This window comes from Pyxicephalus adspersus, chromosome 5 (genome assembly GCF_032062135.1).
Source record: "Pyxicephalus adspersus chromosome 5, UCB_Pads_2.0, whole genome shotgun sequence".
NCBI classification, from domain to species: Eukaryota; Metazoa; Chordata; class Amphibia; order Anura; family Pyxicephalidae; genus Pyxicephalus; species Pyxicephalus adspersus.
Genome location: NC_092862.1, coordinates 141776339 through 141799666, shown reverse-complemented (window position 1 = coordinate 141799666; position 23328 = coordinate 141776339). Strand labels below are relative to the sequence as shown.

Genomic DNA, 23328 nt, shown 5'->3' with positions numbered 1-23328 from the left:
GATAGATAGATAGATGATAGATAGATAGATAGATAGATAGATAGATAGATAGATAGATAGATAGAGGGATGGATAATCCTGAGCCACGTACCTTCCCCATTGCACATTTTGTTACAATGGATCTGATTATTAAAGCTCTCCAAGACTGGAGAACATAGACTATCATGGGTGAACCTGGGGGATCCAACAAATCTCACATGGTATTACTTCACTGTATCCCATGCGGCTGTTCAGTTCAAAATGTTTTTAATATACTTGTATTGTGTGTGTGCCTTTTTCTTTTTTGTCATTAATTTTGTATCATAGAAAAATACTCGCCTCACCCTATACTCATCCTAGCCGCTCTCTCCGCTCCTCCAATGACCTACTATTGACTTCCTCACTCATAATCTCATTACACGCAGGGCTCCAAGACATTTGTAGAGCTGGCCGGACTCTCTGGAATGGTCTTCCTCTTCCTATTTGGCTTGCTCCTACTTTCTGCAAAATTTTTCAACCTCACCTACCCATCTTCTTCTGTCTCCTAAACCCTCGCTACTTCCCACCATTCCATATCCCCCTCCTATTGTGTGATACTTCCCCCACCTCCTAGATTGTAAGCTCTTCAGGGCAGCGTCCTCTCCTCCTTCTGTGTCACTGTCTGTATTAGTCTGTCATTTGCAACCCCTATTAAATGTACAGAGCTACGTAATATGTTGGCGCTTTATAAATCCTGTTTATTATTATTAATAATAATAATAAAAAAAAACGTCTATGTTTATATTTATATTGGTAATATCGTTGCATGAGTTATTTTGCACATAATATGTTTTATACAAGTTCGCTTCATGTAAAAATTTGCCTTATTTTTTCATTGTAGAATTTTTAAAATACAGCACAAGTTCCCTCTTAATATTGGTATTTTTATTATTATTATTATTATTATTAATAAACAGGATTTATATAGCACCAGCATATTACGTAGCACTGTACAATAAATAGGAGTTACAAATAACAGACAGATAAAGACAGTGACACAGGAGGAGGAGAGGACCCTGACCCAAGGAGCTTACAATCTAGGAGGTCGGGAAGTATCATACAATGGGAGGGGGGATATATTATGACTTTTTGTCTTTTTGTGCCCGGTGCCCCTGTTTGGAAGTCTTCAGGATTCTAATTTTCCACAGCTGTTACTACAACTGACAAACATCTCCAGTTGCAGAACTTTGGGCTACCGTACCTAACATGATTGATAAATAACCTTGACGGGACCTAGAGAACATTTGTAGCTCTTGTTAACAAAAAAAAAACTCATGATCCCCGAGCCAAATCTTCTACCCTATTGAGTTGTGGATGGATGTTACTATTTTCTAGGAAGTGGTCCTCTGGTGAATGATCGGCGGTGACCTTGCTGCTGGGACGGCCATAAATCTTTCTCTGACTGAACCTTCTCTGGCAGCCTGGATTGGAGAGGAGAAATCTAAACAGGATAGGATGTAATTCTTTTTATTTTTGGTAATGTGCAAATGGGGACGGCCGGGGGGACCCAGCAATAACATCACAAAAGCCAAAACAAAGCAGCGCAGCCCCGGTTCTCAGAAAACACTTTGACTTTATGTCGGCAGAAGATGCTGAACAAACTTGTCCGGAATTAGCCAATGGTTCCATTTCACAAGCAGGACCCCTTTTTATTTCCTGCAGAATTATGAAGGATAAGAAGAGTTTTACTCTTAGCTTTGGCGGCAGCCAGTGAGCCCCCAAATAATAAACATTAAACAAAGAATTCTGTTTCCCGCTGCTCTGTCCTGACAGATGTAGAGCCCATATTCTGTAGTGTTCCATTCGCTGCATCTGGTGCCAAATGATGCCACATGCACAATGCAAACATTTCCCGCCCATTGTCCAGGAGAGAATTTTCTTTCCAGCTGTTTTTTGTATTTTGTGCTTTTTATTTATTACTTTATAATGCATGTTGTTTTAAGGATGCCAATTTAAACAAATGGTCTGGCAATGCACAAAGATATCCAAATATGAACATGCACCATTTTTGGCAATTGTGGTGAGCTGAAAAGTATGTGCATTGGGTTAACTTGAGATGTGTGGCACACTAAGGGATGTAATGTGCAATAAAAGTGGCTAAGTGTGAACCCGGTCTAAAGCATATGTTAAAGTGGAACTATGGTTCCACAATAATAGCAAGCAGGCAGAGTTTTTATTCTAGAAGGGACAGGTGATGTTCCTTCTGCAATAAAAGATACTTACCCACCTGATTGCAATTATTGTTTTCCAAGTCTGTTGAAGTGTACATGCGCAGCTCAGTGTAAAAACCGAAATATGTGGCGTATTCTGGCATCTCATGGGAAAACCAAGTCCAGGACTTCCATCATTTCCATCAGCCTTACCAATCAAGATGGCTGAAGATTTACATCTAGAAGGTGACCAGAGTGTTGCAATGGAGTGGGGACAAATGAGTGTAATTTCAGTCCAGGAGAAGAACCGGTACAACTGTGCATTGAGTAAAGGGGAAGCTTAATGAAGGGAAGGCTTGAGGTCAGATTTAAGTTTGTAGTGCTCCATCATTCTATTCTAGAATCCAATGGGTCTGATTTATTAAAGCTAATAAATTAAATTAAAGCTTCACTAATGAAAGTGTATCCTCTCCAGCCTTGGAGAGCTTTAATAAATAAGACCCAATGAGTCTCACTTGAATGGCAACTCTAAGTTTGCGCAGGCTGCTGTCATCACATCTAGCCCCTAGTAGCAATGTATAGCAGGGCTTTTGGATGTCTACACAAGCAAAGGTTTTATGGGTTTCATGCACAAAATCCAAATTTAATCCAATGGGAAGGTTTTTGTTGAAATAAATGATCTTGCAACAGGGTCTCTTTAATGACCAACTTTACCAAAAAGTTATCGTCGTCCATTAAAATTCAGGTTCAAGTCCCCAGCTTGCTATACATCGGGCCAAACGTGCACGACGTCTATAGGGCGAATTCTGCGACTGTACCAGACAAAGCGGCTCTATAATCCCACTTAAGTTCACTTCCAAGGAAAGCAGAGACGGCTTCCTTCCACATCTAACGCGCCCCGCGAAAAACGGCACTTTACTTACGCCCCAATTTATTACCGCAGTATGCACGAATCATTACCTAAATAAACTTGTTTCACCAGAGCTGCAAAGTACTCATATTCACCTCATAACAAATATATTTTATGCTCACTTGTTAAACGGCTCCCAATTGAGCTAAATTAAACAGACGAACGTACAGCAGTATTTAAAATTGGCGTTGCATAATTCTATACACCGTCTCATAAATACGAGTCTAATGGAAAGGAGAATTCACTGCAGAAAGTCATACGTGAGTCTGCGTTCCTGTACAGTGGCCTGACTGTGCTCCATGAGTAATGCTTTGTTAGAGAGCGACGGGCCAGGGACATAAAGTTACTGTACATAAAAGGGCTAAGTAGATTTAAAGTGGAATATCCTTTCAATGTCTTTCTTGTTACATAATGAGCGAGCCATAATGAGGGTAAGCTCTGATGCCTGTGTGCCTTCTCCTATGGGGATCTGGATCGGCGGGGACAAAGACCAGGCGGCACTTTAAACTCTCCCCAAAAGCTTGTAAAAAAAAAAAAACCTTTAAACTTTGTTCCACTTTAAAGCTAAATTCCATCATATATGATATGTGTTTCACCTGCACACTCAAGGATTTGTATTTCTGTCCAATTCTGAGAACTGAATGGAACTAAACCCACGTGACTCACCTATCCCACATTTCATCGCATGGCACCGCCATCTTCCTTCTGTCCTTCTTGTGATCTTCGGTCATCTTGATTGGTTGTACAGGGATGACGTAACTCTCATGCAGGTGGATGGAAGTTATATAATTCTTGGCATGCACAAGGGAAGCAGAGTTTCCATGACAGTTCTTCGGTGCAATCAGGCAGATCAAGACGGATTATTGCAGAAGAGACTTCGCCTGTCCCTTTCTATAATAACCACCTGCCTGATCCTGTATTTTGCAATGTGGGACTTTAGTTTCCCTTTAAGCAACACTTTCACTTTCTCCAGTCTGGGATTGGACAGTGAAAAGAGATATAGCAGCATGATATGATCATCTCTTTGTCACATTGGACAAAAGTTGGTGAAGCCCAGGACATGGTGGCCAGAACACCATAAACTTGTGGGCCATGTGTTATGCCATTAATTATTTGCAGCAACTTAATTTATTTTATTTTATTTTTTTTGTGTAGATGTATAATTACACATTACAAAGAAATTACAAAGAAAGAATAGAATATTTCAGAATTTCTGTTCCTGAAGAAGCGGATACACTCTGCAAATGCGTTGAACCAACAGGGTAACATTTTTGTTGAGGTTACTAAGACAGGAATGTTTGCTAATATTTGCTTCACATTTTTAAAAGTATTTATTTAATATTCATTAATGTTTATTTAATGTATTTATTTAATTGATGTCTGTTTAAGTTATGTTAATACAATTTTAGTTTGAATTAATATGTAATAAATATTCATTGGCCTTATAAGTCCCAGTTGCAGAGGTAATTCCTCAGATTTTTTGTATTTGTTTAAAGATATATAAGGTCAATCTACCCAAAAATGATATCTTAGTTAAGTGAGTCTTGACAGTGTAAATCAGTAAGTCCCCGGCTACTTTTATGTCTTCAATATCTCCAACTGTAAGATCCCCTGTCCTTAATTCATGGCTTTTGTCTTGCAAACCTGGGGGTGCTCCTGTTTCATTCTCCATAGTATAAAATATTGAAAAAAATCAACAGGGATGGTAGAAATGTATTATATTGGGCACAGAAGGTATGCAGACCCCGGAACAGGGATGGTGGTGGCCCCTCATACAGTAGTTGTACAGACCTAAATCCCAGTGCAGAGATCTCATCAATGAAAATATACAGAACAATAAAAAATGTTCCTGTAGTTTCATTTCTAGAACTTACCAAGCACTGAAATATCTATTTTGTGAGTGAGTGACCCTTTACTATCACCAATGTTGTTTCATGGGTCATCTACATATTTGTCGAAGGCCAGAAGTTAATAATTCACCATCAGTAATTTACTGACCCAGTGACTGATTACCAATGTGGAATTTGTACATTTATAAATATTTTAATGTATGAATATTGCAATGTTCTTTTGAGAGCGACCATAGTATTCTTATATACCATAATATTCATATAACCTTCCTAAATATTGAGTTTATTGATATTTTATGATATTTAGGTGGAAGTCAAAATGAAACAGCTGCATAAAAAGGTCTCAGTGAAAGGTTTTATACAAAACCATCTTCCTTTCTCATGAGATTTTGTCCACAGTTTCCATGATATGGTTCCTAAGGGGTTGCCGGCGATTTGGTAAGGGTACGTTAAGACATCATCATGTGAACGCTCCTTGGTGAAATCCTAAACAAACCTTGCTGCTGCTTGGGAAGTTGGTTTGCTTTGTGTGCATGTTTGGGATTTTATTGGTGTGTTGGCCACCTATTGCAGAGGAAATAGCCAGCCAGGAGAAGATGTTTCTTAGAAAATGGCCATCACTTGGTAGATTAGTTTGCTGCTACACTGATTTAGGTATATTATACAAAAAGCTTTTAAAGTTACCACTGCCTGTACTGGCCAGTTTGGCCCTCAAAACATGTTGGTTGAATTTGTTGCTGTTGGACAATAAATTGTAGATTTTTTGACTTTGGTGCTACTTTCTATAAGTGTTTGTTGGAGTCCAATCTGGAACCCTAAGTTGGGGTCCCCATTAGGGATGAGCAAGAATATTTATATATTTAAATATAAGTTTTATCTCGCAACGAATTGGGCCGTTCTCGCTTACCGAAAATGTAAGTAAGAATGGTCTTCTGATTCGCCGAGAGAAAGAACTCTCGCCGAACAGGAGGATTTCCAGGGCTGCATCATGCAGCCCTGGCAATCCTCTGCAATCCCCGGGCACGAGAGGCCCTAACCTCTAGTGCCCCAGGGATCGCACACTCTTCTCAATGAATGCAGCCACAGCTGCAATCATTGAGAGGATGCCCAGCACATGAGAACCTTTGTAATATTAAAAATATTAAAAATATTAAAAGTATCTCTTTCAAATGATACATTTGTATCTGTAACACTGTATTACAATGTCAGGAGGTTCCCCTAAGCTGGGCATCTTCTCAATGATTGCAGCTGAACCATTTTCACAGGACCATTGGAAGTTCAAGGAAATTTTCGCAAGACTGCCAGAGGCATTCTCCCTCATCCAAAGTCCTCATGACATGAGCTGCCCCACCAGAGCCATTGCTGTGAAGATTGTATATGCTGCATTTGGGATTTGAGGCTCAAGCGTGATAATCTAGGACAAAATAAATGGCATTGATTTTCTCTGTCAATTGTCCTTATATAAAGGTCTTTGGATTTATTAGAGATGAGCAAACACTCTTTGAAGTTGGAAGAACGTTCTGAACATTTGACATTCTTCCAAGAACATTCACCAAGTTCCAAAGAATGTTCATCCAAAGAGACATTCAGATCCAAAGATCTTTTGCTGGACCTATGAGCCAAATGCTGATATGTTCACCCATCTCTGATATCCATAGTATGCTGTTCACCCAACAGCAAAGCACACACTCAACTAAAGAACATTGGACTGTCACAGTTGCCACTAAGGATGCACTAATGTTACTTTTTTCACAAAGAATGAATATATATTTGAGCACTTTCACTCTACAAATTGGTCATAAATATACCCTAAATTGTAATTATTTCATAACTGTATTGCATTTATATAGCTCCGACATATCACGCAGCTCTGTGCAATTCTATAGTCATGTCCCTAACTGTCCCCCATAGGAGCTCACAATATAATGTCCTTATCATAGTCACATGTCATTATCACAGTCCAAGCCCAATTTTTGGAGGAAAGCCAATTAACCTAGCAGACACAATCCGCGCAAATTTTTTCCTGGCCGGGATTAAAACCTGTGACCCAGCGCTGCAAAGACGTGAGTGCCAGCCACTGCGCCCACTGAGCTGCCCTTAAATGTCATGTTATTCCCATGATGGGCAGTAATTAGCTAATTAAAATATTAAAATCTGTAATTTGTAAATCAGCACCCTGGCCAGCTCCTCGTAAGTCCAAGATAACTTTTTATAGTGTTTGACATTTTAATTGTTTTTATATGTTGATGTTTTTGAAGGTCCATCTGATATTAAAGTTGTAGAAAAGAAATTCCAAAGCTGTAAATGTTGCGGAGAAGTTATAGATGGTGTGAGGAGAATTCTCACAGCCGGGAATTAATTATCTCAAAATTAAATGTACAATGTTGGCTGTGTATGGACCATAGAGAGAAACTTTCACGGCACGACTTGGATTATCCAAACTAAAAAAATAAAATGTGTTCTAATATATATTTATACATTGTATATATCAGCTGCTAAAGTAAAGATCTGAATAGCTCCTAAAGGCTACAATTGAAAGTGATTGTCAACTGGGCCCCAGTTGAATGCCTTGACAAGCATTTGCTAATAGGGTTGAAAGTCAGTGGAAATGGTTCAAGCAGCAGATCACCCGTTCATCCTAAAAACTGTACTACAACCAGAAGTTTCCAAAAAGAAATTTCCAGCCCACAATAATTACCGTATCATTGTCATTGATGCATTGGGTTGGCATGCATGTGAATAATGGATGTAAGGCCTTGGTCCAACATCGCCATATATCATTGCCCTAATCTAATGGCACACTCTTCTCCTATAATAAGCTCCCGCTCAGCCTCAGGAGGCTAGATGGCCTGTCCCAGCACAATTGTCCCCATGACTTTTGTACACAAGGGATGACATCTAGAGAAGGACTGATAGAGGACCAGGAGCCCACAGATAATGCAGTGCCAAGATTCCAGCAGAGACAAGTCCAGAATACAGAGCCAGAGGTCAGCCCAACAGACGAGGTATCCAAGGGTAAAGAAAAAGCAGAGTCGGGGTCACAGGCAAAAGGTCGGTCCAGGCCGCATACAGTTAGGTCAGGAAACAGGCAGCATCAGCAAGTCAGCCCAGCTCAACGCTACAACAGGCAACTGGTGATTGGGAGGCTATAAAGTCCTAGCAGCTAAAGGCCGGGCAGGATTGAGATCAGGAACTATTCTGCTCATTGGCTGCAGCATAAACTCCAAATCCCCTTCAGTAAAAGAGCAGGGGATGCCGAGAGACCATTCACAGCTAAGGGGAAACTGAGGATGCCGCAGACTGCAGAGCAGAGAACTGACCACTATTTGCTTGATCTCCCTTGCTGTAACACCATTGGAGGAAACAAACAAGACGCACTGAATTGCAGGAGATTGTCGGACAGAGAAATATATCCTAGGATTTTTTTTTATATACAATATACAAGCCAATTGCTTCAGTTGTGTTTAGTATGATAGGCGCTCCAATCTAAAACAACCTTTCTCTGCCTTTTGAAGGCAGAGGGAGCCTTGAAATTAATACCAAATATTGGGGAACCCCTGCAAAACGCAATTCATTTTGGTTCATGGGGGAAAATGCCCCTTGCATTTGTCCAGATGCCACCTTTGGACACCTGGAAAGGTCATTGCTGCCATGCTATTGGCTCTGCTAAGAGGTGCTGGTTTGGGGACTATGCAGGCACCATCTAAAGGAAGACCAATCAGCCACAGCTCCAGAAACCCCTGGAGTGACCCCAGGATTCCACAGTTTGAGAATGGCTGATCTCAGCTCATGTGATTGGGCATCCTGTTGCCTCATCGTATTTTCATTATCGGGAATGCCCGCAGACAAACTATGAGTGGATCTGTTCCCCTAGGGAAATTTCTGACAGCATTGTTGTTTTATTATTATTTTTTTCTCATATGAATTTGATTTGCAAAAGATAAGCAAAAGTATTGTACTGCACATAAGCAACACTTTTAAGGCTGGTGGAGAGATCACATGACTATTTGTCTTTTTTAGAGCCTAAATTACAAGAAGTGCCATTACCTAAGTGCTACTTGGTATCAAACGCTTGCAATCCAATATACAGCAGAGCTCGGGTCAAAAGTGCAAAAAGAAGTGCAAGGAGCCAATCTGTTGTGCTGCAGTGCTAACGAATGACATATGATCTCCAATCAGATTGCACATTTGTATTTAGTAATATATTATGTAAGCGTAAGTTCCTTAATTGGATCTAGTATCAGACTCATGCAGTCCTTGTACATCAGAGCTCAAATTGACATTTGGCTGTGCTGCCGTACTACCATGGAGCATGCTGATGAGAGAAGAGACTGGAGTGACAGATAGAGGAGCTCATCAGTCTTCTGCTTCTCCTTCACTGTCCAATCACAGACTAGGGGTGGGCAACACATGGGTAAAAACCATTATAAAAAAAAAAATAGACAAATATTAGGATAAAACATCTCTTTAGTTTACTAAGGATTTTAAAAAAAAAAAAAAGAGTTCTGCTGGAAATTGAGGTGGAGAAGGAGCTGCTTAGTGGTGCAAGAAGATAGTGAGCATTGAAGATTGTGGTCACCCAGTGCCTGCATGCAGGAGGCAGGGAAGTGGCACAACGGGCCTTATTTATTAAAAGCTACCTAAAACTAAAGAAGATAGAGTATCATGGGAGAACCTGGGTAATCCAGCAAACCTGGAAAGGATCTGGACCAAGATTGAAAATCTTTTTTTTAAGAAATTACTTCCAGGTTTGCTGGATCACCCAGGTACCCCCTTTAATGTCTATTCTCAGTCTTGGGGAGCTTTAATAAATCAGACCTAAAGTCTGCACAACTTTTGGCTATTGCTTGGCATGTGATTTTATGATTGATTCAAATAAATATTTCTGATCAACTACAATTATTCTATGTACCATCATCCACGTGATCCATGAAGGTCAATTAAATCGTTTCCACCGTTATATCTGATTGATCAAGACATTGAATGGTTAACTGATCGCCAAAAAAAAAGTAATTCTGCCCAAAAATTGATCAAAATAGATAAGTTTTATTGATTTGACGTTCTTTATATTTTTTCAAATGTTGCAATGCAGCTTTACTCCCTCTGTGCTCCTCATATAGTAGAGCAGGCGCGCAGGAATCCCAGATTTACAACTGTTCCTTTGTCAATATCTTGATGAATGCGGTGAATCCTACCAGTGCGTCACATCCATTGCCCTTTACCTGCGGCTTTTCATGGCCTCCATCTTGAATGGGATTACTGTATCTTCCCGCTCATCAGCACCCTGTCACAAGTGCAGCATCAACTCCGCGACCTGGAATAAATCTAATTTTTTTCTTTGGATGCCTTTTCAGCGATATTTCTGACTCTCTTGCTTTTACCGCCGCTCCGTCCCAGAGTTCATGCAGCGAGTGTGGATGTATTTCAATATTGACAGTGTAACGTGATCTGCTGTTAGCAAGCTCTGCAGAAAAGTCAGTACAGTCAGTGAGTGCCAGCAAACTCCTGCGGGATATTTTCTAAATAAAATTTGTGTTCAGTAATGCCGACATGGGATACTAGACAGCCATATTGCATATCCTGGTACGGGGCCGTCTTTTCAAGGAAATGTCTTATTTTCCACAATCCCTTTCCATAAAGGTTGGGCTTCTGGCGGTTGTTAGAGATCGCTCTTTAATCCAGTTATGCATTCCTTGAAATAAAAAAGAAGTCATTAAAGTGAATCTATCGCTGTGTTAAGTCCATGCCTGCTAAGAAATAACACTTCCAGGTATTATTTTCCACTTACAGAGATCGCAGGACTTCCCTAATGATGCTTTCAGCCAGAAGGACGGGGTCATCTTTGTTCAGGAAACAATCAGATGACACAGTGGTGTAAATGTTGATGTCTGAGCGGTTCTTGGCTTTATTCACCAATGTCTGAAAGCCCAACCTCTCACCTTGCTACACAATTTGGACATTTCCCATTTAGGGTCGGTTCAAACCCATGGTGTAAATGCGTGGCTCCCATTTGCAGCACCTTGGCAGCTGTTCACCCGCCTGCACTGTTTTTCTGCTTCTTGAAGCACCAGCACTTGCATTTGCCAGCATATTGCAGTAACCGGGTCTGAGCTGCTCACTGCCTCCCCCATTCGCTAAATGCACACATGCGCATGCTACATGTGCACGGTCACCGCTGCTGCAAGCTATAGTGCAAGCACAGAAAAGTGAGGTCACAGAGTTAGTTGTGCTGTATTGGGTAAGCTTCCTGGGACCCCTTTCCTATATCCAAAAAATGCAAAACATTGCAAAAGTCAAGCTCTTTTGATCGGGGACCGGTACTGAAGTACCCCTTGTCCTCATCTGATGTTGGCGCTATTGCAGTGCTTCAGGCCCTGGTAGTCCTGACTGTTTGCATGATATTATAAAATCTGAAGACTACCAAAGAATTCTGGGGTTCAATGTAAAGAGCAGTGTCAATAAGCTGGGTCTTGGCTGGTGATCATTGGTCTTACAGCACGACAATGACCCAAACCATACTTCAAAGGCACCCAGAAATGGTTTAGGACAACATGCTAAAGAGTTCTGAAGTGGCCAGCAATGAGTTCAGATCTAAATCCCATTGAGCAGCTGTGGAGAGATCTAAAAACAGCAATTCAGAGAAAGGACCCTTCAAATCTGAGAGACAGCTGACAAAGGAAGAGAGGTCCAAAAGTAGAGCGATGTAAAAGACTTATTGATCATTACAGAAAGCCATTAGCATCAGTTATTTCTTGCAAAGGGTGTGATACCAATTATTAAGATGAAGGTCCAGGCCATTTTGGATGTTTTGTATGGAATGTCTCCAATTTGTTTTTCTCCGCTTTTTTGTGTTCTTCCAGTGCCAACAAAATAAATAAACATGACGATACCTAAGCATTTGTAATTGTAATTTTCTAGGAGAAGTGGTGCATTTTCTGACATAAATGCAAGGGTGCCAATATTTTTGACCATGACTGTATTTAATTAAATAATATATTCAGCTTTTTGCAGTTCAGCGTCCTCCTTTCTGATCCTTGCTTTGATTTTGTAAAAATTCCTAAACATCCCAGACCCCAACCTCACCAGACCTTTCTAATCTGTCATTGTGGGTGGGAGGGTGAGCACACAAAGCCCCATCATGCATCATATGTCAGACTACTGTCAGGTGTGCACCCACTGAGCCTCAGACAGGCCGTGCAATACCTGTGGAGCTGGAAGTAGAAGAATGCCGTCACGCAGTGCACAGAATGCAAAAGCAGCTGGTGGCTCCACTTGCCTGCAGTTAGCCAAGTGCGTTCTTGTGTAGCTTTGTGCCCCGGAAAGGCAGAGAACGATTATAAAGGGGAAATAAATTCAAATCATGACATACAAATTCCTGGGAGCATGCTCAAAGGTGGCATATGTTTTAGCATTCTAGCATGAGAAATATGTCTTTAATAGATGAATATTCACATTCTATACTGAGAATAATGTTTTTAAATATGTCAGGAATAATTTTAGCTTGAAGGAGACTAAAATCAGATCTGCACGGTACAAGTGTAACATTAAATACCTGGCTTTTTCTGTGTTTCTTTGCAAAATAAGATCACTGTCATGTTCAGAGATCATCTAGGGTCATCATCAACTTTCTGGATTAGGCTGCAGGTCCAGAGGGGACGGAAATCATGCAAATCCTGGTGGTGGGTCTGGCAAGGATCAGTTCCTTTGCTGCGCCTCTTAATTTGTGACCTACTGAAGTGCTACAATATGTAGGCTCGGTCGTTAGCACTCTGGCCTTTGCAGCACTAGGTCCCAGGTTCGGATCCCAGCCAGGAAACTATCTGCATGGAGTTTGCAGGTTCTCCCTGTGTTGGTGTGGGTTTCCTCCAACATTCCAAAAAAATGCAGATAGATAAATTGGCTTCCCCAAATTGATCTTAGACTGCGGTAATGACATATGACTATGGTAGGGACATTGGATTGTGAGCTCCTATGAGGGACAGCTAGTGACATGACTATGGACTTTGTACAGCACTGCGTAATATGTCTGTGCTATATAAATACTAGATACAAATAAATTTCCCCATGAAATGCCTACAGGCTTCATTATTGGTAATCTCAGACCAGGAAAAAAAAGTTATGTCGGATGGAGAAAACCAAGCGGGGTAAAGTTGTGTTATGTAGTCATACAGACAGGGAATGTCTCATCTGCAACAAAAAAAAAACACTTGCATGATTGCAACTTTTACCTAAATTCACCTGTCCTTGCTCTGCTACGAGCTCTGGCATCTTCACCCAATCCTAATCCAGGTTCAAGATGTTAAACCGTCTTAATTGGCCAGGCTGAAATGACTTAGCTCCCGCACATGTGCATAGGACTTCATCCATTCCCAGCAGCAAGCAACATTGGGATCGTACACTGAGCTGCACATACGTCGAATAAAAGATGGCAATCAGGCAGGTAAAAGTATTTTTATTGCAGAAGAGACCTCACCTGTCCCTTCTGAAATCTTGAACCTACCTGCTTAAAATTTTTTCATGTTTAGTTTCAAATTAAAATAATAAATATTTACCCATGGGGTGTTTTAGGTGTGCATATAAATGACTTTAATATTTATATTTTATATTATTAGTTTGTTTTATTATCATTTTGTTTGTATTATAATATTATAATCCTATTACAATAGTAGCAATTATATATATATATGTGTGTGGAGGGAAGTATGGGGGTTGGCAGTCGTGGGTCAGAGAGGCGCTGGTTCAGGGTCACATGACCTCACAGCTCAGATCCCTCTCCAGGAGCAGTCTGTCATCTGGAATTCAGATGGAATGCGCTGGGGCAGATGAAGAAAATCATAAAACTATCCCACCTGCTGCTGTTCAGTTTTCTTTTTTTTTACGCTGAAAAATGATATGAAAGCTGAAAGAATACCCTATTTGCATTTGCAGTGTTCCCTATTACTTACAAATATATAATTACCTCCCTATTAATGGTATGGTGAAAAGTGTTCAAGTGAATCTGTCACAGAACTCAACTAAGCATATAAAGAATAAAAAGCACAAATTGCATTCAGTGAAAACTGATTTTTAAAGTAGTTTGCAATAAATATCCAGATGACCCTAAAGGATCCATTGGAAGTTGGGTGGGGCAAGGATCAGGGTATTTTCATATGCAGTAAGGTCCATAATAAAGACAATTATTTTCAAATTTTGGTTCTGTACATTACCACGACTCATTTTAAATGAAACAACTCAGATGCAGTTGAGCTGCAGACTTTCAGCTTTAATTCAGTGGGTTGAACAAAAAGATTGCATAAAATGTGAGGAACTAAAACCTTTATTACACAATCACTTCATTTCAGGGCTCAAAAATATTTGGACAATTGACTCAAAGGCTATTTCATGGGCTGGTGTGGGCAATTCCTTCGTTATGTCATTAACAATTAAGCAGATAAGTGGCCTGGAGTTGATTTGAGAGGGGGTTGGGGGGTTGGTGCTTGTATGTGGAAGATTTTGCTGTGAACAGACAACATGCGGAGCTCTCCATGCAGGTGAAACAAGCCATCCTTTAGCTGCAAAAACAGAAAAAAACTCAGCAACGCCAAAAGACCTGGACGTCCATGGAAGACAACAGTGGTGGATGATGGCAGAATCATTTCCATGGTAAAGAGAAACCCCTCCACAACAGCCAACCAAGTGAACAACACTATCCAGGAAGTAGGCGTATCGATATCCAAGTCTACCATAAAGAGAAGACAGCATGGAAGTAAATACAGAGGGTGCACTGCAAGGTGCAAGACACTCATAAGCCTCAAGAATAGAAAGGACTTTGCTCAAAAACATATAAAAAAGCCAGCACAGTTCTGGAAAAACATTCTTTGGACAGATGAAACCAACATCAACCTTTACCAGAAAGAAAAAAGTATGGAGAAGGCATGGAACAATTCATGATCCAAAGCATAGCACATCATCTGTAAAACCTGGTGGAGGCAGTGTGATGGCTTGGGCGTGCATGGCTGCCATGGCACTTGGACACTAGTGTTTATCGATGATGTGACACAGTACAGAAGCCTACCTCTACTGGTCCATCCTCTAGTGCAGTGACTCTGGTGGCCAAATCCTTGCAGCCAAAAGCCCAGTAGTCACTAGAATTACCGGCCCATCACCCCTTGCAGGGTGCTCTGGCAAAGACCCGGTGTTGCTTAGGTCCATGCCCTGGGTGATCCCGCACTACCTGCTAGTAGGGAGATCATCACAATTACCTATAGAGGATTTTGAATAATTAGTATTTGCCACTGAAATTATGTTTTTTCCTTTCATTGGATGAACTGCATATTTTAGTTCCACAACATTTCAATGGAATTTAAATTAGGGTTTTTATTAGATCAGTCCATAACCCATCATTTTTATTTTAGCTTTTTAAAATGTCCTAGTGTGCATTGGATCATTCTCTCATTACACCATCCATTTCATATATTATTTACCTTTACCTTTTGGACAGATGACCTATTGTTTTCATCATGCACACTTTAATATGATGAAGAACTCATAGTTGACTTAGAAACCACAGGCTTTTGATGCCTTTACAATAACCTAATATATCTAAATATTCTGGGAAAATCAATTTATGAAACACTTTGAACATATTTTATCCCTTAGATATCACCATCAGTTGTGGGAAATAGTCCCAGGTAGGTGCAGACTTTAGCTCTCAATGTTCCTCATCCAATGGGTTTGCCAATTAAAAATATGAGGGCTGAATATTACTCATAATATCAAGCAATATACTGAATAAAATGGATGAGTTGTGTCCCCTGGGGAAGTGTCACCATGCAACATGGAAGATTTTGGGGAGGATTACCCCTTCTCTTGAGGAGCAAGAGAAGGGGTAAATTAAAGCCAAACTATACATATTTATAATGATCATTGAAAGCCATAATTCCATTTTCCTCATGGAACGGGCTCGATCTTTGTTCAACACACATCCAGAAAGTTGAATGTTCAGTCATGACTATTTCCAATTGTTGAAATCATTATTTATGGCTCCCTTGGGGTATTCTCGCCTAACCATTGCAGGTGATGCTCTCCTCCGGCCTTGCACTCACTCGCAGCTGAAAAACAAAAGAAAGGAATTACACTTTCAATACATGGGTGGTCCATTGTGCTTTCATACTAATGCCAAGTATTTTGCTAAGCCATGCATTTTACTTATTGTGCTGGGAAGGTCTTCACACATGCTAAAAATACAATGGAAAAAATTCCCAATCTAGAAGCAGGAATGGGTAATTTTTTAATTTTTTATGTGGTTGTGGGCTTGTTTTGAAGCTAATCCTTGGGATAATAATCACTCAGCTTCCAATCCCCTCCAAGTGATTGCTGGCAGTGAAAAATAAAATACTCACCAAAAGCAGCCACCATGTAATGCTACAAGTCTTCTGACTTCCTCTGTTTACAATGGGTGGGCTGCTTCCTTTTGTTGTCCAGTGGTGGGGTCCTCTACAGATCTAGAAGAAGAAGCAACAGAAGTGACTCCACAGCAAGGGGACAGTAGGGGCAAACCATCACATTTTCAGCAATGGATTAGTAGTTCCCTATGCCAAGAAAAAGAAACCTAAATGGTGAACTTAGGCTGGGTACACACGTGCAGTGGTTCTCGTCCGATAATTGGCTCAGGGCTGATATCAGATGAGAATCTGGTGTGTGTACAGTGCTCGTCGTCCATCATCCATCCTGACTGTTCCATGGACGACGAACGATCATAATAGAAGTGAAGGGGAGAGAGTGCAGCGCGGTGCTGTATGTACATCACTCGTTCATGCACCGTGCAGTCGTTAGTCGTTGAAAAGGATTGTGAAAGATCCTTTCCAACGACAATTTTTGTAACGTATGTACATAGCCTTAGGTAAGTATATCTTGCCGCATCAAATAAGCAAAAGATTTGTCTGGAGATAAGCTTCAACACAGAGCAAGCTTCTAAAATGCAAAGGAAACCATGGACTAATTACAGCTATATTCCAGTCAAATTTAAAACAAAACAAATGGTACATACAAATATACCATGGATTCCCCAATCATAGTCAAAACACCATAATATTGATTGCAGAGAAAGAGAGAAACCAGGACTTGAGACAAGTCCCTTCTTTTCCAGGTTTGACTTGTGTCAGGTCCTGGTTTCTCTCTCTATGCATACAATTAGAACTTTGGATTAGTTAGATTTAGTCTATGGGGTCACTGTACTGGTTAGGGATGTCATTAAAGTGAGAGGTAACGACTCTAAGAAGTTCATTTCTGTGTTCCTGAGACCTCAGTATAACTAAGGTGGACTTAATATGTAAAGGTAGCAAATTCTGAACCTGAAGTTTTAGATTTTACTACTATTGACTAGGCTATTGGTCATTTACCACGTTCCAAACCATGATATATGGTAGACTAAGCAAACAGATTACTAGAAGGGGCTTGGCTGTCTTAGTCCACATTGGAACCAATGACAAAATACTTGGAAGATGGTGGGGAATCAAAAATCAATATCAAGAACCAAGCTGTAAGTTTAGGGGAAAATCAAAACCATTCATTTCACTAGGCTTTCTTGTGTTGCACATAGCACAGACAATATTACAAAGAATATAACCTTGACGGTCTTCTCGGTTTGTATTGGGTTGAACTGCTTGGTCTTGGATACCTCCATGCTGTACAATTGTACGAGGTTAGCATGTGGACAATTGTTACGATTGTTATGTAACATTGCAAATCCAAAATGAAGGGTTGCTGTCAGGACTGGAGGAGAGGGGAAATCTTTCTATGAGGACACCTAGTCTGATAAAAATTATTCTCACCTTGTACAGATTTTCCCCTATTGCATCTCTGAGACAGAAAAATAAAAGTAAACTGCAAAATGTCTCCACAAACCCATTTATAACCCTGAAATAGTAGAAAGAAGATCATCACTGTGCTGCCAGTGGGGTCCAGCAGGTCCACCAACTACTGGTCCCTATAGGAAATTAAAAGGGGGGCGGATACAAGACCACTCACTCTGTGTAAGGAAAGACAGCAGCAATGATTGGTCCTTATTACAGGAAGTTCATACATAATGGAAATGTTTTATCGTGGATTGCTGCACAGATCTGAGATATATACAACAGACCAAGATTTAAGTAAGTATATAAATGGCATTTGTATTATATTAATAATCCCAGCTTTAAAGAAATGTCTTCTGTAATACAACACAGACTAAAGACAAGGGATTCTAATACTCATTCCATCGAAAGTGTAAAAAATATATTAGCTATGCAAAGCTCCAAGCCGCCCTCTCACCTTATGTCTATTGTACAGCTTTGTATAAAGTTACAAGTTATTATTACATTAACCATGTTGGTCTTTGGCTGGGCCTCTTATTACAAGTATGTTTATTTTTCCATTTTGCACAATCCTAAAAATCAAAGTCTATTTCAGGCCCAAGTGTTAGAATTTGCTCCCCTTGGCTGCTGTCCCATACATAAAGTGGCTTTTAATCCCTTCCTGGGCACTCGCTATAGAATGATGAGTTTTCCCCTACTCTGCAACCGCTTCTGTTCTGTCTTTCATTGCATCATGTTTGTATCTTCTCACAGTTGTGCTGCTTTTTTTTTGCCATGGCAGAAATCACACGTTCCGATTGCTTCATCTACTATAGCGGTGCAGCTGCTTCTATTTTCGTGCCGGCCTCAAATCGCAGCTGGAAGTTTAACCTTGTGAGAGACTGCTAATGTGGTTTAGTCAGCATTGGTCCTCGGTCTATGTGACAGCTTTGCTTGCTGCTAGAACACTCATGGATTTGTGGTTATTACATCATTAGGAAGATGACTTTGACATTTTTTAAGGCTTGATATGTAATATGTACAACAGATGGGGGTGTGAATAGGCCAAGGCATACAACAATCTCATTCAGCTGTGTGAAGTCTTGTATACCATTGTTCCTAATTACACTTTACCTTCTCCATTTTGCAATCTGTTACAATAGGTTGGGTTTATTAAAGCTCTTTAAGACTGGAGAAGATAGACTATCATGGGTGCAATTGGATGATCCAGCAACCTGAATTGGATCTGGTTCAGAATTAAAGACATTGCAAACTAATAGCAAATAAATTTTAAGAAATTTATTCCAGATTTTCTGGATCACCTAGGTCCTCCTATGATTGTCTATCTTCTCCCGCCTTGGAGAGCTTTAATAAAATGGGTGCTGCAGTTTGGGTACTGGGCAGGGAAATTTGTACTAATAATGTATTGGCCGGGACCCTTATTTGATAGTTGTTTCACAGTATCCAGTTTTAGAGAACTGATTGGAACTCCCTGGTGTCTCACCCTGGCCTCTTTAATATGCAAAATTGAGCCACTCTTTCCTTCAATGGCCCTCAACAGTTTGTCAATAAAAATCCACCGCCGAGATGCCCACAGCTGCATGTTACCTTTCAATAGACTTATATAAAAGAGTGATCCTACAGTCCAGTCCCATTCATGTCTATGGGATGTTGGGCCAAACCATTATCAAGATTAATGCCAATACTTACTGAAAAAATATGTATTGATTATCGTTTAGGATTTGAGGGTTACATTTAAAAATTGTTTAGGGCCAGGTCTTGGCTCAAGGCTAAACAGGTATGCAAAAACATTTAATCATAGAGTTTTATCTATTTTAATAAAAAATAACATTTATTTAAAAATGCAAGTATCTAAATATGAGTCGGTATCCACTTCTTGTACCGTTAGAGGGAGAGTGGAGGGTTGGATGGAACACCAGGGGCCATTCAGGTGTACGCCATGGATGAGAGATGTGATAACAGAGAGGATAAGCTAAGTGAGTATCGGGATAAAGTCATCAGTCTGCTGCTTCTCCCTTAGCCTACGCTCAGACGAGTAGTTCCAGGTGGCCACAGCAACCATTGTGCTTGTCTTTAATGAACTTGCAGTTGTATATTTTATTGTAATAACTCACTGTCACCTTCATTCATTTCCTATGGGTTACCACGGGTGGGATGCAATATGTAACATTTCAACCATGGTCATTGTTCATGAGATGAAGCAGTCACACCACCACAACCTCAACACCTACATTTGTCATCATCAAACACTAACATGGCAATGAATCTAAACATTGATAGAAAAATCATTTTTAGGCACAGTATTGATTCTATATATTCACTTTAATAGTTCAATTGTTGGTGTTTAGTGTAGAGTTTCTTTATAGAGTTGTTTTACCTGTATTATATGGGTTTAGTACAGTGCTGGTTTCATATAAATAGTAAAACATCTACACACAGAAAGTGCATTTTATATGCATGTCTGTGCAACCAATTGCATTTAGAACACAAGGAACATTACCTTGAGGCAATTGGGGTGTAAATGGGGCAAGCAAAACCATAATGTTCACCTAAGCTGGTTGATACTTGTCTTTTCTAATTTCTTCCTCACTTCAAGAAGAATTCTATACACATGTAGCACTATGTTTATGATGTACAGGGTGGCTTTGCACTTGGTTTGTGTTACTTATTCATGTTTTTATCCCATCTCCACAGAGGTAAACATTATGTGGGCCGGCCATCAGACTCATCACAGCTCGGAGGACTACAACCTTACCACAGCTCTGCGACAGTCCGTCCTTCAGAAATACTTTTCCTGGGTAAGTAATGATGGTTGATAGAAATAGGAAATGCAATGGGTGTTTCAAACTGATTTGGGACATATGCAAACTTTCATTTACTACAGGCTACAATGAAAAATTCATTTAAATCCAATTAAATTCAGTCAAAAAGACATAAACTGCAGGTCAAGTGCACCTGTCAATGGATTCTAAATGATTCAAACATTATAAACTTGGGGCAATTTTTTACTTTTGAAAGCCCATCAAAACAAGTTTTCCATCCCACCTACCTACTATAGCTAAAAATTTGTGGACACTTCTACATTATATTTAAATTGGGTGTTCCTGGTAAAAGGTCCTGTTAATGCTACAGAATACAAAGACATTTTAGATAATTTTGTTCTTCCAATGTTGTGGTAGCAGTATGGTAAAGACCCATATCTGTTCCAGCATAACTGTGTAAATGGCCAGCTCCATCAAGACATAGGTGGGATAAATTTGGTGTAATGGAACTCAAGTGGCCTGTATGGAGCTTAATCGACAACCCTATTAAAGATATTTGGAATTAATTGAAAGGTTGACTGGAAGCTTCATCTTCCCATCCAACATCTGTACAAGACCTCATTAAATGGCTAATGGGTTCAAAGACCCACAGACACACTCCAAAATCTGGTTTTCCCAGAAGAGTGGTTGCTGGTATAACTGCAACATGATGAGTCATATGATTAATATCCATGGTTTTGGAATGGAATTTCTTCTTATGTAAGTGAGATAGGAAGGGGTATGCACTTTTTTTCCATAAAGTGCGGGTTTCTCAACCTTTTTTACATCAGGATCCTTAAAATAACTTTCAGGTCTTCAGGAAACCCCCTTCTATAATCACTAGATCCAAAAACCGTGCAATGTATTTGCCATGAGTTGGCAAAGGTTTTCAATCTTAGAGCAGATCCATTCCAGGTTTGTTGGATCATCAATGTTCTCCTTCAATCATTTATCTTCTCCATTCTTCTAGAGATTTAATAAATCAGGTCAAATGCCTAGTGTACTGTAAACTAAACCCCTATTCCCAGGCTCCAACACAAACCTAACCCCTAAATTGAGCCATGACACTAATTCATACCTTGTCCCACATACTTCAAAAGTTCTGCATTGGTAAAAACCCTTCCTAAATGTATTATCTCAAATCCATGTTTTTAGCTTTCCTGCTATATGGCATGCAAAGCAATTCAAGGTTACCAGAACACCCCAAGGTGGTGGGAAGGTTCTGAAATCATGTTGTCGAGTGATCCTAGGTATCACGTTTGGAAGAGACTTTTTAATATGCTGTACATGAGTTCTATACCATGGCTAAGCCCTTGAAGCATCACCTTATCTGACTGCAAAATATTTTTCTATTTTTAAAAGTAATTTCCCCCCCTGGGGCACAGATCGCTTAGCACAGCATAACTCTTTAAGCAAAAGCATAAACAAGCTGAGCTCTACTTAATTCCACCTGTTCCCTCTCGTGTGCCAAGACAAATATCTGAGCGGCACGGAGGGGCAGCACTGGAGCGATCGGCATGTCTTATGGCCTGTGACAGTTTGTGTTGCAGCAGGTGCCTGGGAAATCTGTAGGATCTTCTGGCCCGTGCTAGTGTATAAAAGAGGAAAAGACATCTTACAGCCTGGCACTTCTTCATGAAGCTTCCAGCCTTTCCCAAAAACCAGGGGCATCCACACCGGCCGCTGTAGAGTAAAAAGTTGGAGTAAGCTTGAAGAAAAAAGAAATATTCATAGCAGTAGTCATGGGCCTGTGCCTAGTCTTAGTGACCACACCTGAAAGGATGCAACCACGGATGGACACATTACCGGTGAATGGGCATTTCTTGTCAATGTATGTGCCGTCAATTGCCTCTCTGGGGGTCTTGAATCCAAAACCAACATTTCTGTAATATCTTGGAAGCTTCTCTTTACCGGTCTCCCCAAGAAACACATGCTTCTTGTTTTGGAAGATAGTTGGCTGCTTCTGATAAGCCCTCTTGGTCTGAATATCCGCCATCTTGGCCTGCCGGGTGAAAAACGCCACAAGCACCGTTCAGAACCTTTCAGGCCAAGATGGCGGATATTCAGACCGAAAACGCTCAGAACCTTTCACCTAGGACGGCTGGGTTAGATTAGGCACCAACTTCTTCTTGCCATCTCAATACATTTGTGGCTTAACATGCACTTCCAGCTAAAACTTTTTTTAAAAAATGGGTGGTTTTTGAAGATTCCTGTCTATTTTTCATGTGGTTCCCCTTGCATTTTCATGGACACATCAGTTTCCCTGGAAAGAAACAAACAATCGGTCATAAATACAAATAAAAGGCTTGGGAAAGTGAAAGTGGTGCATGCGTGCCAATCAGGGGTGTAATCGTTAAAAAAAAGAAGAGGGGGCACAGTACATGGCAAGTGTGCATGCGCATCAATGTTATGTAAACGTGCCCACCACACCACACCCCTGCCTATGTGTCACTCAGAGGGGAAGAAACATTCACCAGAGTAATGTCATGATACCAGAATCCCCCCACTCTCCCATCACAGCTCTAAGTGAGGTGAAAGACAACCTGCCCACCACCCTAAGCCTGCAATTATATATGGGAGACATGGTCTGCGGCTCTGACTGGTGCGCCTCCCCCCCCCCCTACCGGGGTCCTTCGTGGCGGACCAGCCAGAGCCGTGGACAACCAAAGAATTCTTACAAAATAAAAGTGGACATGCGTGCCTATTCCTGAAAAAAGTAAGGGCACGGCATTCCCACCCATGCCCGCCCCATTACACCCCTGGTAC

At 40.5% G+C, this 23328-nt stretch overlaps 1 protein-coding gene across 1 annotated transcript in view; it reads left to right on the top strand.

The window, feature by feature from the left end:
* The window catches only part of AGMO (alkylglycerol monooxygenase), a 112093-nt gene that overhangs the window by 22472 nt on the left and 66293 nt on the right, over positions 1-23328 (top strand). Inside the window, exon 4 of the mRNA XM_072412955.1 lies at positions 20456-20559. Coding sequence (XP_072269056.1) covers positions 20456-20559 — 104 coding nt within the window. The remainder of the gene's footprint in view (positions 1-20455; positions 20560-23328) is intronic.